Source organism: Odocoileus virginianus, chromosome 31, assembly GCF_023699985.2.
Source record: "Odocoileus virginianus isolate 20LAN1187 ecotype Illinois chromosome 31, Ovbor_1.2, whole genome shotgun sequence".
Lineage (NCBI taxonomy): Eukaryota > Metazoa > Chordata > Mammalia > Artiodactyla > Cervidae > Odocoileus > Odocoileus virginianus.
In genome coordinates, this window is record NC_069704.1 from 12,171,933 (window position 1) to 12,187,912 (window position 15,980).

The 15,980-nt window shown below is 38.5% G+C and overlaps 1 protein-coding gene across 1 annotated transcript in view; it reads left to right on the plus strand.

Annotated features, from left to right (window-relative positions):
- Window positions 1-15,980, plus strand: part of SVEP1 (sushi, von Willebrand factor type A, EGF and pentraxin domain containing 1) — a 193,990-nt gene that overhangs the window by 95,494 nt on the left and 82,516 nt on the right. Inside the window, exons 12-18 of the mRNA XM_070459306.1 lie at window positions 243-437; window positions 1,613-1,734; window positions 4,408-4,516; window positions 8,776-8,940; window positions 9,774-10,007; window positions 11,860-12,021; window positions 13,296-13,457. Of these exons, the coding sequence (XP_070315407.1) occupies window positions 243-437; window positions 1,613-1,734; window positions 4,408-4,516; window positions 8,776-8,940; window positions 9,774-10,007; window positions 11,860-12,021; window positions 13,296-13,457 (1,149 nt within the window). The remainder of the gene's footprint in view (window positions 1-242; window positions 438-1,612; window positions 1,735-4,407; window positions 4,517-8,775; window positions 8,941-9,773; window positions 10,008-11,859; window positions 12,022-13,295; window positions 13,458-15,980) is intronic.

Genomic DNA, 15,980 nt, shown 5'->3' on the forward strand with positions numbered 1-15,980 from the left:
GAATGCCAAAAATATCACAGTTATGCAAAGATCATTAATTACACATTGGTACAGCTTTTTGGCATACCCACCTAGGAATCAAAAAGCAGAAATTGCAGCAACCTCACACTATGGATTTATTCTGAGAGTTTTTCTGGGAGTAGTGGTGGACAGGACTCCTTTTCAAAATTCAGCTTAGACACCTAGATTTTAATTGATATTTTTATACCACTGTATATGAATAATTCAATTTTTTTACACAGGTTCCCCCTGTGAAGTTCCATTTACACCTGTAAATGGGGATTTTGTATGTACTCAAGATAGTACTGGTGTTAACTGCACATTAAGTTGCTTAGAGGGCTATGATTTCACAGAAGGATCTACTGACAAGTATTATTGTGCTTATGAAGATGGTATCTGGAAACCACCATATTCCACTGAATGGCCAGACTGTGCTAGTAAGTTCTAAATTTTTCTGGGCTTCTTTAGTATGTGTAAATATGTGTTTGACTACCTATATGTGTAAATTTCTTAACATTAAAGAAGAAAATTGCCTTAATACAGGGTTTAGATTTGGTGAGTACAAAATGGTGCCATGAATGTGAAGTGTTTATAGATAGGAGAAATGTCCATCCTTCAATTTAAAATATTAGCCCAGAATCTTATTGCTGATTGGATTGCTATAGGACAAGATTCAGTTTATGGGAAAAACATCTTGGCCCCCTCATTATTATTTACCAGAATTGTCAGAAGATTCAAGATGTCATTCTTGAGCTGTAAACTTGAACTAATGTATAGTCTGATGTCTGGAGAAGAACTTATATTTAAAGTAAGAGCCTGTATACATGATGCAGTCAGATCAGTCATACTCTTTTTAGAAGTGATTTAGATCTATTCTGTAATCTTGTGTATTATTCTAAAAATAATCCAATGTCTTTATCTTGTGTAAATAATCATCTCTGGAGTGGATATTTGATCCACTACTATAGATGAAGTTTAAATGCCAGTGTCTTAGAAAGTAAAACTCACTTACTTGAACTGTATTGTTCATAAATTTGGGAAATACAAGTGATATTACTCACCTCTATCAAAGATTTAGACCGTAGGATTTTAATGTTGATATTGTTAGGAGACTGTGAATATTTCAAGACATCTTGCTGTCTTAACTTCTTAACTTCTGATCCAAGGAAAAGTTTATCTCTGTGAAATTACACTTTTAAGAAATATAATTTCACATACCATTCAGAAATTGTTTAGTGTCTATTGGTTGAAAATATAAACATATACATTATAAACTTATATAATATCTTTGCAACCAGAATTTTTCAAAGATTCCAAGGAATATAATGAAAAAATGTTTATATCTCTTTTGCCCTTAAATGTTCACTTTGTCATATGATTGGAAGGTAAAGAATAATATAGAAAGCAAATATATCACCAGGTAACTGGGTACACGGCTGCTTGGCTGGTGGTTTATGATGATCGATTAATGCCTGGAAACATTCCTTAACTGTCAACTTTTGTTTTTATAACAATCCCACAAACCATGTCTGGATGAAAATACCAGTTTAATTCCACAGAAATTAAATTTGTGTTTTGAAAACACTAACCAACTGAAACTGATTTTTTCCAGTAAAACGTTTTGCAAATCATGGGTATAAGTCCTTTGAGATGCTATACAAGGCAACTCGCTGTGATGACACAGATCTGTTGAAGAAGTTTTCTGAAGCATTTGAGACCACCCTGGGGAAAATGGTATGTCAGTAGCATTCCTTGGTTGTTTGCCACATTGTAAAGGATGCTGTTGAGTTTTCTGTAGTTGCTCTGCATCACCTGCAACAGAAATTCTTTGTCTTGATGATTTCCTTTTTCTTTGTGGCCCAAACTTGCTCCTCATATTTAGCGTTATTCATAGGTTTTGGTCTCCTGGAGTGAATTATAAGTAAATCTGTGTTAAAGCACTTTGAATTTTTTAAAACATTCAGAAAAACTTAAGAGTCCCTTTGCTTTGAGAATGTCTGCTTTGTTATTTAAAGCATGACAAAAATGCCCTTGTAGTCTGTTTTTTTTTCCCTCTCCATTTACTTTTATTAGTTGGAGGCTAATTACTTTACAATATTGTAGTGGTTTTTGCCATACACTAACATGAATCAGCCATGGATTTACATGTGTTCCCCATCCCGATCCCCCCTCCCACCTCCCTCCCCATCCCATCCCTCTGGGTCATTCCAGTGCACCAGCCCTGAGCACTTGTCTCATGCATCCAACCTGGGCTGGCGATCTGTTTCACACTTGATAATATACATGTTTCAATGCTATTCTCTCAGATCATCCCACCCTCACCTTCTCCCATAGAGTCCAAAAGTATGTTCTGTACATCTGTGTCTCTTTTTCTCTCTTGCATATAGGGTTATTGTTACCATCTTTCTAAACTCCATATATATGCATTAATATACTGTATTGGTGTTTATCTTTCTGGCTTAGTTCACTCTGTATAATGGCCTCCAGTTTTATCCATCTCATTAGAACTGATTCAAATGTATTCTTTTTAATGGCTGAGTAATATTCCATTGTGTATATGTACCACAGCTTTCTTAGTCTGTTCTTCTTTTATGATCACTGAACATTTAAAGGGTTTTCTTTTTCATGCAAGTTTAGGACTCTTTCGGGATTCCAGGAGAGCAAAGCAATGTATTTAAATGTATTGAGCATCTTGAAAGCAGGAAATGTTCTATATGCATGTGGTATATGAATGTTTTATATATGTTTTTTATATATTTATATTATATATATGTGTGTGTGTATGTATGTATAACTTCTGTGAAATCATAGTCCTCTAAGCAACTTAATGTGTAGTTAACTCCAGAGCTATCTTGAGTACATACAAAATATGTATATATATATTTGTATCCCTAACAGAGCTGAGTGGCTTAGCTTCTGGATAGATTCTGAAAGTAGATGCAATAGCAGTAGATTTGATATAGTCTGAGAAAGAGAGGTGTCACGAAGGGGTGGCGTACATGAGCACAGGTACCAGAGTTAGTCCACCTGTGATATGTGTGAAAGAAGGATCTTTTGTGACTATCTGATTTGTGAAAAAAGATGCAGAATGATCAGTCTGGAGTAAGGTTGGGGAGGAGTTGTTGGAGGTTTGAGAAAAGAGAAGTGGTACAAAATGATTTTCTAGGAGAGCATAAATGAATATACTAGAGAAATGTAGGATTGGCTGTAAGCAGGGATGTGTTTTCTCCCAGACTATAGTTGAACATGTGGGCACAGATGCAGAGGAAGCAGAGCAATAAATTTAACTGGGGTTAAAGTTCTCCAGACAAATTGAGGAGGGTGCATGCAAGGGAGTATTTCATGGTGATAGACCAAGGAGGGTACGTGCAAGGGAGGAAGTAATTTATGGTGATGGATCATGATGGGATCCAAGATGGGTAAATGAGGAAGTGAAGACATCATGGGCTGAGGGACAGTGAAGAGGGGACAGTGTCAGTGAATTAGAGGTTCTGATGAAGTCAAAGAGTTGTTGGATTCCTGGGTCTAAGAGATGGTGCAGTGACTGGTAATGACAAGATCTGAGGGTATGACTGTGAGAGTAAGTGACAAAGTAAAGCTGGAAGATGGAAGAAGTGAGAATTCAAGGTGATGGAAGGATCAGCTGGGTGAATATACAAATCACCAAGGGCTATACCAGGGACACTTACTAAGGTTCTTGGAATGAGGGAGTGACTCAGAATAGAGGAGGGCTGTAGGTGACAGGCACAAGGAGATCAGTGTGTGGCACAGCTTATTGCAGGAGCTTCAAAACTCTGAGGCTTCAAGGAGGTTCATGGGAGTATGATCTAGAAACAGCACCAAGGAGTAAGGCGGACACTTCCTCACCTCCATGACCACCACCTAAAAAAACAAGGAAGTCAGGTTTCATTGAGAGCAAAAATGAAGAGAACATAGAGAGAGGAGGTAAATACTAATAAGGGTTGGACTGGTAATTGACTCTGAACTTCAGAGGGCACCAAAGAAAGTTTTGAGGACTTTACTTGGAGGAGGGTGGGAGATGGGCTCAGAGAAAAGGGGTCTAAAGAGTCATTAATATAAAATTGTAAATCAGCTATACTTCAATTAAAAAAAAACTCAATTGGGGTGAAAATTCAGAGACAGATATCCCGGATGTCCTGAGTTCCTTGCGATAAGTGATGTGAACAGAGAGAAAAGGCTTGAGACTGATCTCGGTGGTCCACTGTGCTGAGAGGAGGTGGGGGGGAGGGCAAGGAGGAGGATCAGGAGCCTTTTTAAGGACAGGGAGCACTCTGGGGTCCTTTCTTCCTTCCTGCTGATGGAGACATGAGGAACAGGAGCACAGAGCTTATCCAAGGCACACCCAGATGTGAAGCAGAGTTTGTCCTCTTCATTTTTTATTTGCAGGTCCCGTCATTTTGTAGTGATGCTGATGACATTGACTGCAGACTGGAGGATCTGACCAAAAAATACTGCCTCGAATATAATTATGACTATGAAAATGGCTTTGCAATCGGTAATGAAATTATTTGGTGTGGGTAGTTGGGAAAACTGTTGTGCAAACTAAGAAAATCATTACAGAAGAGTGGGGCAAATTAGAAAAAAAAATGACCTTTCACTTATTTATTCATCAAGAATTCTAGGATGACTAGATAACCTGATCCTATACATAATGATCTTTATGGATATGTAATTCTTTCAAAATATTAGTCAGAATGCTTCAGGATGATAAATACTAAGAAAACCAAGTCACATTGTGATTGTAAAATTCAAATCTTTGTATGATATCTTAGAATAGTAATAAAGTACTAACAGCAATTTTTATATGGCATTTAACTTAAATTGCAAGTAAGTCATTTGTTCAAAATAGTAAATATTTCTATTTATAAACATAAAATATTCACATTCCTCACTTATAATATGTTAAGACTCAATCTATTCAAGTCTGATATACCTTCAAGTAGAATTTGGATGTTTTCTTCATGTAGACGCTGAACTTTTCTTCTGTTTTTTTAAGATATAATTGACATACAACTTTTATTAAGTGTACTCCAAAGTGTGTTGTGGGATTTCTTTGTCCTTTTCAGTAATTATACCTGTTTTTATTTCATTCTTATAAGACTGTCTCTACAGAACTTGCACAGTAATGTTTTAGAACACAATGGTGATGCGGTCCCGTTTAAATACATGAACTCTGCAACCAACTAGTAAATGTCTGAATCCTGGCTTACCCCCCTACTAGGAGGCAGGGGAAGAACTTAAGTTCTCAAATCACTCTGTGCCTCAATTTTCTCATCTTTAAATTGGGTATATAAGAGTGCTGAACTCATAGGGCTGTTGTAAGGATTAAATGGGGAAGTACAAGAATAATAAAGTGCTTAGAAGATTATTTGAAGCAGTATTAATTCACATGACAGTGGACATTCTTTTTGTTTCTGACACTAATCATATTTCTCTTAGTGATTTAGCATTAAGAGTGATATTGACTATTGCTTTAGAGTTTTTAAATTGAAAAATATCATTTCTGCATATATTTTTTTGCAAATATTTGAAAAATAATGAAGAAGAATTAAAGAATTAAAATTAAAAACTAAAAAAAAGAATGAAATTAAGATAACCTGCAGTTCCAGAAATAATTGTTACTATATTAATGTTATATTACTGTACTGCATTTGTGTGTAGACCCATACTATTTCATAAACATGAATTTCTAGTTAATATTTTATTGAGGATACTTTTATGTTATAAATATTATACTTCAATGCAATTTTTTGCATTTTTTATTTTCTATTGGGGTACAGCTGGTTAACAATGTTGAGATAGTTTCACATGAACAGTGAAGGGACTCAGCCATCAATATACATTATCCATTCTCCCCCAAACCCCCACTGCCATCAAGGCTGCCACATAACATTGAATAGAGTTCCGTGTGCTGTATGTGGATCTTTGTTGGTTATCCATTTTGAATACACAAGTGTTGAAGTTCCGTACAGTTTTAATGGCTACATATGTTATCAATTTGCCATAATTTATATAAACAGTTTCCTATTGGTAGACTTTAAGTTGCTTTCCAATTTTAACAATTATATACAAGTTCTCAGTGAACATACTGGAAGTTAAAGTTTTAGACAGAAAAACAAAAAGTGGCTTTGGCGGGGGAGTTGGCAGTGGCATGTCTAGAAGAAGAATGCCTAGTGGCACATCTAGAATATCAATGCCTCTTCTGTCACACGTGACCCAGGTCCCCACTGCCCCCGGATTGTTGAGGTAGGTTGCAAGGGTCCAGGGCTACACAGAGTGAGTCAGCTATCATCATGAGACTTTGTGATGGGTGATGTTTGTCATCCTGTAAGAATCTGAATGCCGTATGGTGCAAGTGATACAAGTGATCCTAAGAGGCGAACCTTCTTCCTCAAGTGTCTTTACACCACTCACAAAATCAGTAATATTTATAACACCTTGGCATGTCATAATGTGTGGAAAATAAAGGGCCAATAAATATATCAAAATGGCTAGATCTTATACTAATCATGTCATTCAAATTAAAGCTAAAAGGAGATGCCATTTTTGATCTGTCAGATTAACAAATTTGAGTAAAAATCTCAATACCCAGAGTTGGCAAGGGTGTCATGAGATAAAAATCATACTCACATATTGTGTGTAGAGAAGAAATTGAAGGGCATTTGGCAATATGTAACTAAAGGGTTAAAAATGCTCAGACCCATCTGAGGATATTTCTCAAGATAGAAGTCATACTAATGTACAAACATGTATCATATTTTATAAATTCTAAGATGTACATTTTTCATTTGGGTATTTATGGAATTGGGTGATGTCTTCTCACTGATGGTGTCTTTTATGACATAGAGTATGCACAAGGATGTTCTAAAATTTTGAAATAACCTCAACGTCTGAAAATAGAAACTTGGTTAATTTGTAGTATAGCTATAGAAAAAGATATGAAACCATTTGATGCAGAAATATTATATTGTTGAGAAGATTTGAAAAGTGATTGGCAAATAATATACATATAGTATGCTCTTATTTTGTTAAAAATACAGTATGTGTATATTTATTCTAGTTGTATATATATATATATAAAGAAAGCAAGTGAAGTCACTCAGTCATGTCCGACTGTTTGTGACCCCATGGACTGTAGCCTGCTAGGCTCCTCCATCCATGGGATTGTCCAGGCAGGAATACTGGAGTGGGTTGCCATTTCCTTCTCCAGAGGATCTTCCCCACCCAGGGCTCAAACCCTGGTCTCCTGCATTGCAAGCAGACTCTACCATCTGAGCTACCAGGGAATTCCCCTGCCCACCTCCCCTGCCACATAAATATGTATGTGTGTGTTTATATATTCATAGAAAATATTCTTGGCTAAAATGTTATGGTCATTATTTCTGTGTGGTGGAATTATAGGCAATCTTTTACATTTTTCTCTTTGTTCCTCTGGGGTTCTGTGTTGTGTTTTTTATAACGGCTACCTGACACTTGTAGGGAAAAATGTTTAAGTGAAAAATAAAACTATTCCTCCCAGTTCTTTTTAAATGGCTGAAAGCATGAATTAAGCTAAAAAAGAAACTAAAAAACCAACTTACTTAAGTGGACAAACCTGTATAAATAGATTTGATGTTTAAAGCACATAACTAAGCAACAACAGCATGCCTACATCAATATTAATATTTACTCTCACCGAGCTTTTAGAATGAATCAAATATGAGCTAGTTTGCATGAATTAGCTCAGTTATTCTGCAGACCTACAAGGTGGGAATAATGATCTCAATGTAGACATAAAGAAACAGAGATTCAGAGTAATGAAAGTAGCTTGATTAAGATTGTACAGCCATACATCATTTATCAAGAAGTTACAATCTGAGTCCACGCAGTTGATCACAGTGATATGGAAGGCATCTAAAGAAACACATACAACCATGCTACTCACTCCAGTATTCATGGGCTTCCTTGCTGGCTCAGATGGTAAAGAATCTGCCTGCATTGTGGGAGACCTGAGTTTGATCCCTGGGTTGGGAAGATCCCCTGGAGGAGGGCATAGCAACCCACTCCAGTATTTTTGCCTGGAGAATTCCATGGACAGAGGAGCCTGGCAGGCTGCGATCCCTGGGGTCACAAAGAGTCTGCCATGACTGAGTGACTAAGCGTGGCACGGCACTCTGCCTCCAGCAGTTTCTTAAGTGTGTAAACATTCAACTCATATGCCGCCCTCAGAAACCAGTATAGCTACAGAAAAAGATATTAAACTGTTTGACACAGAAATATTATATAATGTATTGTTGAGAAAATGATTAGCAAATAATATACACAAAGTATTAGCTTTGTTAAATACAGCTTGTTTATATTTAAAATATACAGATATGCAAATATCTTGAATAATCTTCACAAAGGGAAATCTGATTATGCACATTCAGTTTATGACACTCATATTAAAAAAGACAAGAATGGAACAAACCCTGAAGGGAAATAGAAATCTATACCCACCTCCTGTTTCGTCTAAACCTATGATAATTAATTATTAGGCCAAAGATAGAATGGTTTGCTCTATAAATAGTTTTCCTTGTTCATTGCTAATCTAAATTTAATATGAAGTGCCCAAAATTACAGTATAAAATTACAGGCAAAAACTTTATATGTAGAACATTATGGGCAATTTAAATAGTGATCAAAGACAATGTAATTTGTGGCTTAACATTAGACCCTAAAAGCTGATAAAGATGCAGCTCTTCAATCTTTTGTTTCTCTGCTCCAACTTTTCAGGACCTGGTGGCTGGGGTGCAGCCAACAGGCTGGATTACTCATATGGTGACTTCCAGGACACAGTGCGAGAAACACCCACGGGTGCTGGCAAAGCCAGGTCTTCACGGGTAGAAAGAAGTGCCCCATTATCTGACCACAAAATCAGGTTAATTTTTAACATCACAGGTAAGAATAGACTGTCTGTTTGAAAAGGTTAATAGAAAATTCTTGGTTGGAGATCTATTTTCAAACTTTCTATGTGTTGTCATTATTAGGAAATTACCCTGGAACTGTATATTAGGGCAAGTGCAGTCACCTGTTCTATTATTTTTCATAATATCACAGATACATTTTACGATTCTCATAGCAACAGGCCCCCAGCTTCATATTCATCTTGACATGATGAACTGAGGCCTGTTTTTAAAAAATGAGAGTTAGCTGGAACTGAATATGTAATCATTAAGAACTCTACAAAATGGTGATATAAATCCAGCATAGGACAGAAGGATTAAAACAAAACATGTTGTTCTTAATATTCTCTATATACTAGCTACTCAGTAAATAATATTTAAATTTGTGTGTATCTTTCCTGGAGTGTTTTTTTAATTGTGATTTAAAAGTCACAAAATATAAAACATACTATTTTAACCATATTTAACTGTACAATTCAGTGGCATTAAATACATGCATCATCTCCCACCATCATCTATCTCCTGGATTTTTCACTTTCCTAAACTGGAACTCTATCACCATTAAACAGTAAGTCCCCATTCCCGCTCCCCACCCCAGACCTGACCCCAGGATCTACTACTACTGTCCTTTCTGACTTTGAATTTGACTATTCTAGGTCCCTCGTATAAGTAGAATCAAACACTATTTGTCTGCACCTACTGTATATTGGAGTGCATTTTTAAAGTTAATGCAAGTCATTTTTTTAGGGTGGAAACTCACTCCAAATGGTCTGCTGCAACACGGCATGTGTGTGTGTTATGTTTTCTTTTGCTTTGTTTTTATCTCAGCTAGTGTGCCATTACCCGATGAAAGAAACGATACCCTTGAATTGGAAAATCAGCAGCGGCTCATTAAGACGTTGGAAACTATCACAAATCGACTGAAAAGGACCCTTACTAAGGAGCCCATGTATTCCTTTCAGCTTGCCTCTGAAATGCTTGTAGCTGACAGCAATTCCTTAGAAACAGAAAAGGCTTTCCTCTTCTGCAGACCAGGCTCCGTGCTGAGAGGCCGAATGTGTGGTAAGATTTCTCCCTGTCACCAAAAATATTTGGTGCCTCTTGGGTCAGATGACACAGCTACAGTCATCCTACAGCTGTGAAGGGGTATTGTCATGAAACCGACATTTTGTTATTGTTGCATGCCTTTTGTCTCAAAAGTCTAGATAACCACTATTGGTCAGGATAAGATTACTTTAGGTAAGGGACTAAAATCTTAGTTTTATTTATAGATCTTTAGACCTCACAGCTTTCAGCAGCAACACCAGTAACAAAAACTAAGACTTTTCTGACCACCTCTGTGTGCTGACTGAGACCCTGTCTTGTTTAATCCTGTTTAGCTACTGTGTGAGGTGCCATTATTATTAAGTACATTTAATGCATGAGAAAACCAAAGCCAAGAGGCTAAGAACTTGGTCTTTTAAGACAATAAGTGACTTAGCTGATATACCCACCCAGGCAGCCAACACAAAATTCACATAGCATAAAATGAACTGTTTTGAAGTATGCAGTTTGCGGTATTTAGTATAGTCACAGTGACATTCAACCGTCACCTCTATCACAGTTCCAAAACATTTTCATCACCCCCAAAGGAGACCCCAGACCCATTAAAGTGCCAGTCCCCATTCTCCCTCCCCCCACCCAGTCCCTTAGCTTTTACTCTGACTTTAGACTGTCACATCTGAGTCAATTCCAGTCTCTTTCCTAAGTGAGTCATCATTTATAGACAGCAGAGTCTCCTCCAAGCAAAATCTATGTGCTCAAACAGAACCAAATGACATGAGGCTTCTGTTAATCTCTCTATAGTGGGGGATATTGTGTCCTGGTCAGAAAACCTTCATCAACAGTTCTCATTGCTATTCCCAGAGCTCAGCTAGATTTTTCACACTGGAATAAACCCAGCTCATCAAAAGCACATTAATATTGTCATTCTGAGCCTCCTCTTGTTTCTTTCTCAACTTGTGAGTAAAAATCAGGAATTGCCTTGGCCAGCATTTTGCAGTTCTTAGTGTGGCCTTCAGACTACCTGTGTCAGCATCCCCTGAAGTGCTTGTCAAATCGCAGCTTGATTCAGGTCCCAATCCACAAGGGATGTCTCTGACCCTTTGGGGTCAGGTCCTTGGAATCTGAAATTTTAGTAAGTTGCCTGATAATTCTTTCACACATTAACACCTCAGAATCACCCAAGTGATTCTTTCAGGTGTTCTCTCTGTAAGAATACTAACTTTGATAGCAACCTCTCAGGGAATTTAATATCCCACTTTGATTTCAGAAATTCTGCACTCCAAGCCTGCCAAAATAGTAGACCAAATCTCCAGGGGAGGAAGGTTTTGAAACTGGCCAGTTTCCGCGGGGGGTTTGGGTCTAAGGATGCCTCAGACTTGCACTTGGCTTCAGTGCAAGCAGTCTGAGCAGGAAGAGGGGTCGACTTAACTCATTTGTTCTAAGCTCACCACCCTTGTCTGTTTTTATTTCTAGAAGTGATGCTATAATGGACAGTTGCATAGGGAAACCATTCAGAACAGCTAAGAAACCATTTTTTAATATCTCAAAGCCCCAAATTAACTGCTTTATTCTTTTCTTCCATTAGCTGTGTGTTTCCAGAATGATCTGGTGTATGCTTTAACCCATACTTCAAAGCCCCCATCCTATAAGCTGTAAGCTTGGTCAGTTAAGAATTTGCATTTTCTCAAAAAAAAAAAAAATCTGCTTGTGTAGAGGACTGCATTTATGGAAGGTTTATCTTGTGAATAAACCTCTGACAGTAAAATTTAAATCATAAACAATAGTAGCTGGAAGCAGGCTTTATTAGTCTCATACCTAGGGGAAAAATGTATGTTCCATACAATATTCAGTGTTTCCTGCTTATTTTCAGTCAACTGCCCTTTGGGAACCTACTATTCCCTGGAGCATTCTGTCTGTGAGAGTTGCTTGATGGGCTCCTATCAAGATGAAGAAGGGCAGCTTGAGTGCAAACCTTGTCCGACTGGAACTTACACCGAATATCTCCATTCAAGGAGCAGCTCGGAATGCAAAGGTAGAGGCTTAGACCAGAAGCCTGAATTTTATTTCCACTTAGGAAATCTCGCTAGCAAATAGGATTAAATTAATTAAAGCAATTTTATTAACCGATTTTTTTTCTTTCTTTCAATTATAAGCTATTACTTGAATGTTTCCCTCACTTAGAGAAGTCCATTTATCTTCCTTTTGGAACAGCCTATTGCTGTCTAAATCAGACTCCACTGTCAAGAACTTTAACCTGTTTTCATCAATTAATTCCATGTGTTTTAGTGAATCTCACATTAACTGGTGGAAGGGACTTTCATGACTCTTAGCAAGCATTGGGCTGCTTTTTGTTTGAATAATATTTGATATGATGAGATTAACTCCATTTGCTTGGAAATGAATAACCACAGACCCATATGCACATATTCTTGCTACTAAAGTATCCAATCTTTCCAAAATACTGTTACTGTTATTCTCAATGACCATTCCAAATGGAAACATTCTCTTTCACATTATGGTTAAGATGCACCTAAAAGAAGGAATTGCAGGGTGGTTCCTCCTCGCCTGTTGCTGCCAGCGCAGGTGTGGGTGCTTCGTGACACACTTGAGCTTGAGAGCAGTGCTGGGTGACTGCAAATGCCCTGAAAATGTTGGCAGTGCTGAAAGTGGGGTTAATCTGGAGGAAAAGGGCAGAAGAAGAGGACAGTGCACTGGGAGTGGAGGAATCTGGCCCGAGGCCCACTCTACTACAAAACCATTGCTGTGCATTTTGGAAGGTTGTTTAATTCACCTCTCTGGGCCTGATGCTAAGACTGCTCTTACTTCCTCCTCTGCCAACTCTCAAATGAAATGGTGTCTGTAAGCACAAGGAGGTAAGAGGGCCAGTTCTTATTTAGTGTGAAAATGGTACCAGCATAGTTACAAAATGAAAGGCCAATTGTGAGTTTTGTTTCTGTCACTCAAGAGAACAGCGTACAGGCTGGGAACTTGTACAAAAGCAAGTTTCCCTGTAACAGCTTGACCTTGTCAGATGCAGATTTCTAACTTCACCCCAAAACTATTTATCGACATTTTCTATGTGTCCAACACCATGCTAGGTCATAATAGAAGGAGCTGGAAATGAGCCTATAACTTATTAGTATACAGAAGTATGAAGAATCTAAAAGATAATGTGTCTGCTTGGAGTTCTTTATGACCCTCATTTTATCCAAAATAAATCAAAATATGGAAAACCCTATTGTACACAGTGCTACTTTTGTACAGTTGATGTCATTATTATTAACCATATTACATTTTTCATTGTAGCTCAGTGTAAACAAGGCACCTACTCATCAAATGGGCTTGAAACATGCGAATCATGTCCACTGGGCAGCTATCAGCCAGCGTTTGGTTCCCGGGGGTGCCTCTTATGTCCAGAAAACACTTCAACTGTGAAGAGAGGAGCCGTGGATATTTCTGCTTGTGGAGGTTAAGTCTTACACATTGCTTTTTTTTCCCCCCAAGCCTATGCAAGCCTGTGCGTGGAATAGTGGAATCTTGTTAGGAGAGCCGTATGTCTGCTATATGCGAAGAATGTAAATAGCTGTCTCTTCATAGAGCGTCTCCTTATATTCAGCCAGTCGGTACTTAAGTGTAAACACCCGTAATATAAACACCACCCTGGTACCGTTAGGGACACACAAGAAGCACATGACTTGGTCCCAGCCCTCAACACCAGTAAGCATGTGACCACATGGTATGAGAGAAATACTTGTCAACCAGGAACTTGGATTTTTCATGTATAAAATGAGGTCTTATCTTATGTTCCTTGAAACTCAAAAAATATATCTTTTGGATTGTGACCTTTGTTCCTTACAGTCTGAAGATTTTCAGCAGTGCTTATCCACTCTGGCTGCCTACTAGAATCATTGCACATTCATATCAGTATTGTAGCCACTTATTGACTAGAGACATGTTAGTACATCTTTTGTTACCTGAACACTGTTGACCAGAATGTTTCAGTTTCACTTACATAACAGATCACTGGGCCGCAGGTGTTAATATCTGCAAAAAATGCCCCAGTCAGTAACATGTTAAAATTCTGAAGCCCAATCTCCAACTCCCAGATAATTCTGGTGTAAGTTTACTGGTTTTCTTCTGAAGATCCCCCCCCCATCTCCCCATGTTGTTGTTTAGTTGCTAAGTTATGTCTGACTCTTCTGTGACCCTGTGGACTGTAGCCCACCAGCGTCCTCTGTCCTTGGGATTCTCCAGGCAAGAATACTGGAGTGGGTAGCCATTTCCTTCTCCTGGGGATCTTCCCAACTGAGGGATCAAACCTGTGTCTTCCTCATTGCAGGCAGATTCTTTACCACTGAGCCACAAGGGAAACCCAAAGTTCCCCCAGGTGATTCTAAAATATGACTAATTTTTGGTTCTCAACAGTCACCATGGAGGGTTTGCTGAAACATGGGTTCCTGGGGCCGCCCCAGAGTTTTTACTTCAACAGGTCTGGTAAAGGCCTTGAGAATTTGCATTTCTACCTAGTTCTCAGGCTTCCCTGATAGCACAGTTGGGAAAGAATCTGTCTGTAGTGCAGGAGACCCTGGTCCAATTCCTGGGTTGGGAAAATCCATTAGAGAAAGGATAGGCTACCCACTCCAGTATTCTTGGGCTTCCCTTGTGGCTCAGCTGGTAAAGAATCTGCCTGCAATGTGGGAGACCTGGGTTCAGTCCCTGGGTTGGGAAGATCCCCTGGAGAAGGGAAAGGCTACCTGCTCCAGTATCCTGGCCTGGAGAATTCCATGGACTGTATAGTCCATGGGGTCACAAAGTGTTGGATGTTCTCAGGTGATGCTGATTCTGCTTGGTCCACGGACCACACACTGAGAGCCACTGGTTAGATAGAAATATGAAGATTAGAGTTTCAAATAGTTCTACCATCCTTACCAGGTACAGCTTTCCAGCAGTGTAAAAACTGGAAGACAGAAACAAAAGTAAAAGATGAAAACTTAGAATGATGGTGGGACTCCATTTGACAAATCAATGTCAGCCTATTGCCAGAAACTCCAAAAAAAAAAAAAAAATCCTGCAGTGACATTACAAATTCAATGTAACTTTTTAAAAATAAATTTATTTATTTTACTTAGAGGCTAATTACTTTATAATATTGTAGTGGTTTTGCCATACATTGACATAAATCCACCACGGGTGTACATGTGTTCCCCATCCTGAACCCCCCTCCCACCTCCGTCCTCATCCCATCCCTCTGAGTCATCCCAGTGCACCAGCCCCAAGCACCCTGTCTCATGCATTGAACCTGGACTGGTGATCTGTTTCACATATGATAATATACATGTTTCAGTACCATTCTCCCAAATCATCCCACCTTTGCCCTCTCTCACAGAGTCCAAAAGACTGTTCTATACATCTGTGTCTCTTTTGCTGTCTTGGGTATAGGGTTATTGTTACCATCTTTCTAAATTCCATATATATGCATTTGTATACTGTATTGGTGTTTTTCTTTCTGGCTTATTTCACTCTGTATAATAGGCTCCAGTTTCACCCACCTCATTAGAACTGATTCAGATGTATTCTTTTCAATGGCTGAGTAATATTCTATGGTGTATATGTACCACAGCTTTCTTATCCATTCGTCTGCTGATGGACATCTAGGTTGCTTCCATGTCCTGGCTATTATATTATAAAATAAACAGTGCTGCGATGAACATTGGGGTATACATGTCTCTTTCAATTCTCATTTCCTCATTGTGCAAGCCCAGCAGTGGGATTGCTGGGTCATATGGCAGTTCTGTTTTCAGTTTTTTAAGGAATCTCCACAGTGTTCTCCATAATGGCTGTACTAGTTTTCTTTCCCACCAACAGTGTAAGAGGGTTCCCTTTTCTCCACACCCTCTCCAGCATTTATTGTTTGTAGACTTTTGGATAGCAGCCATTCTGACAGGTGTGAAATGGTACCTCACTGTGGTTTTGATTTGCATTTCCCTGATA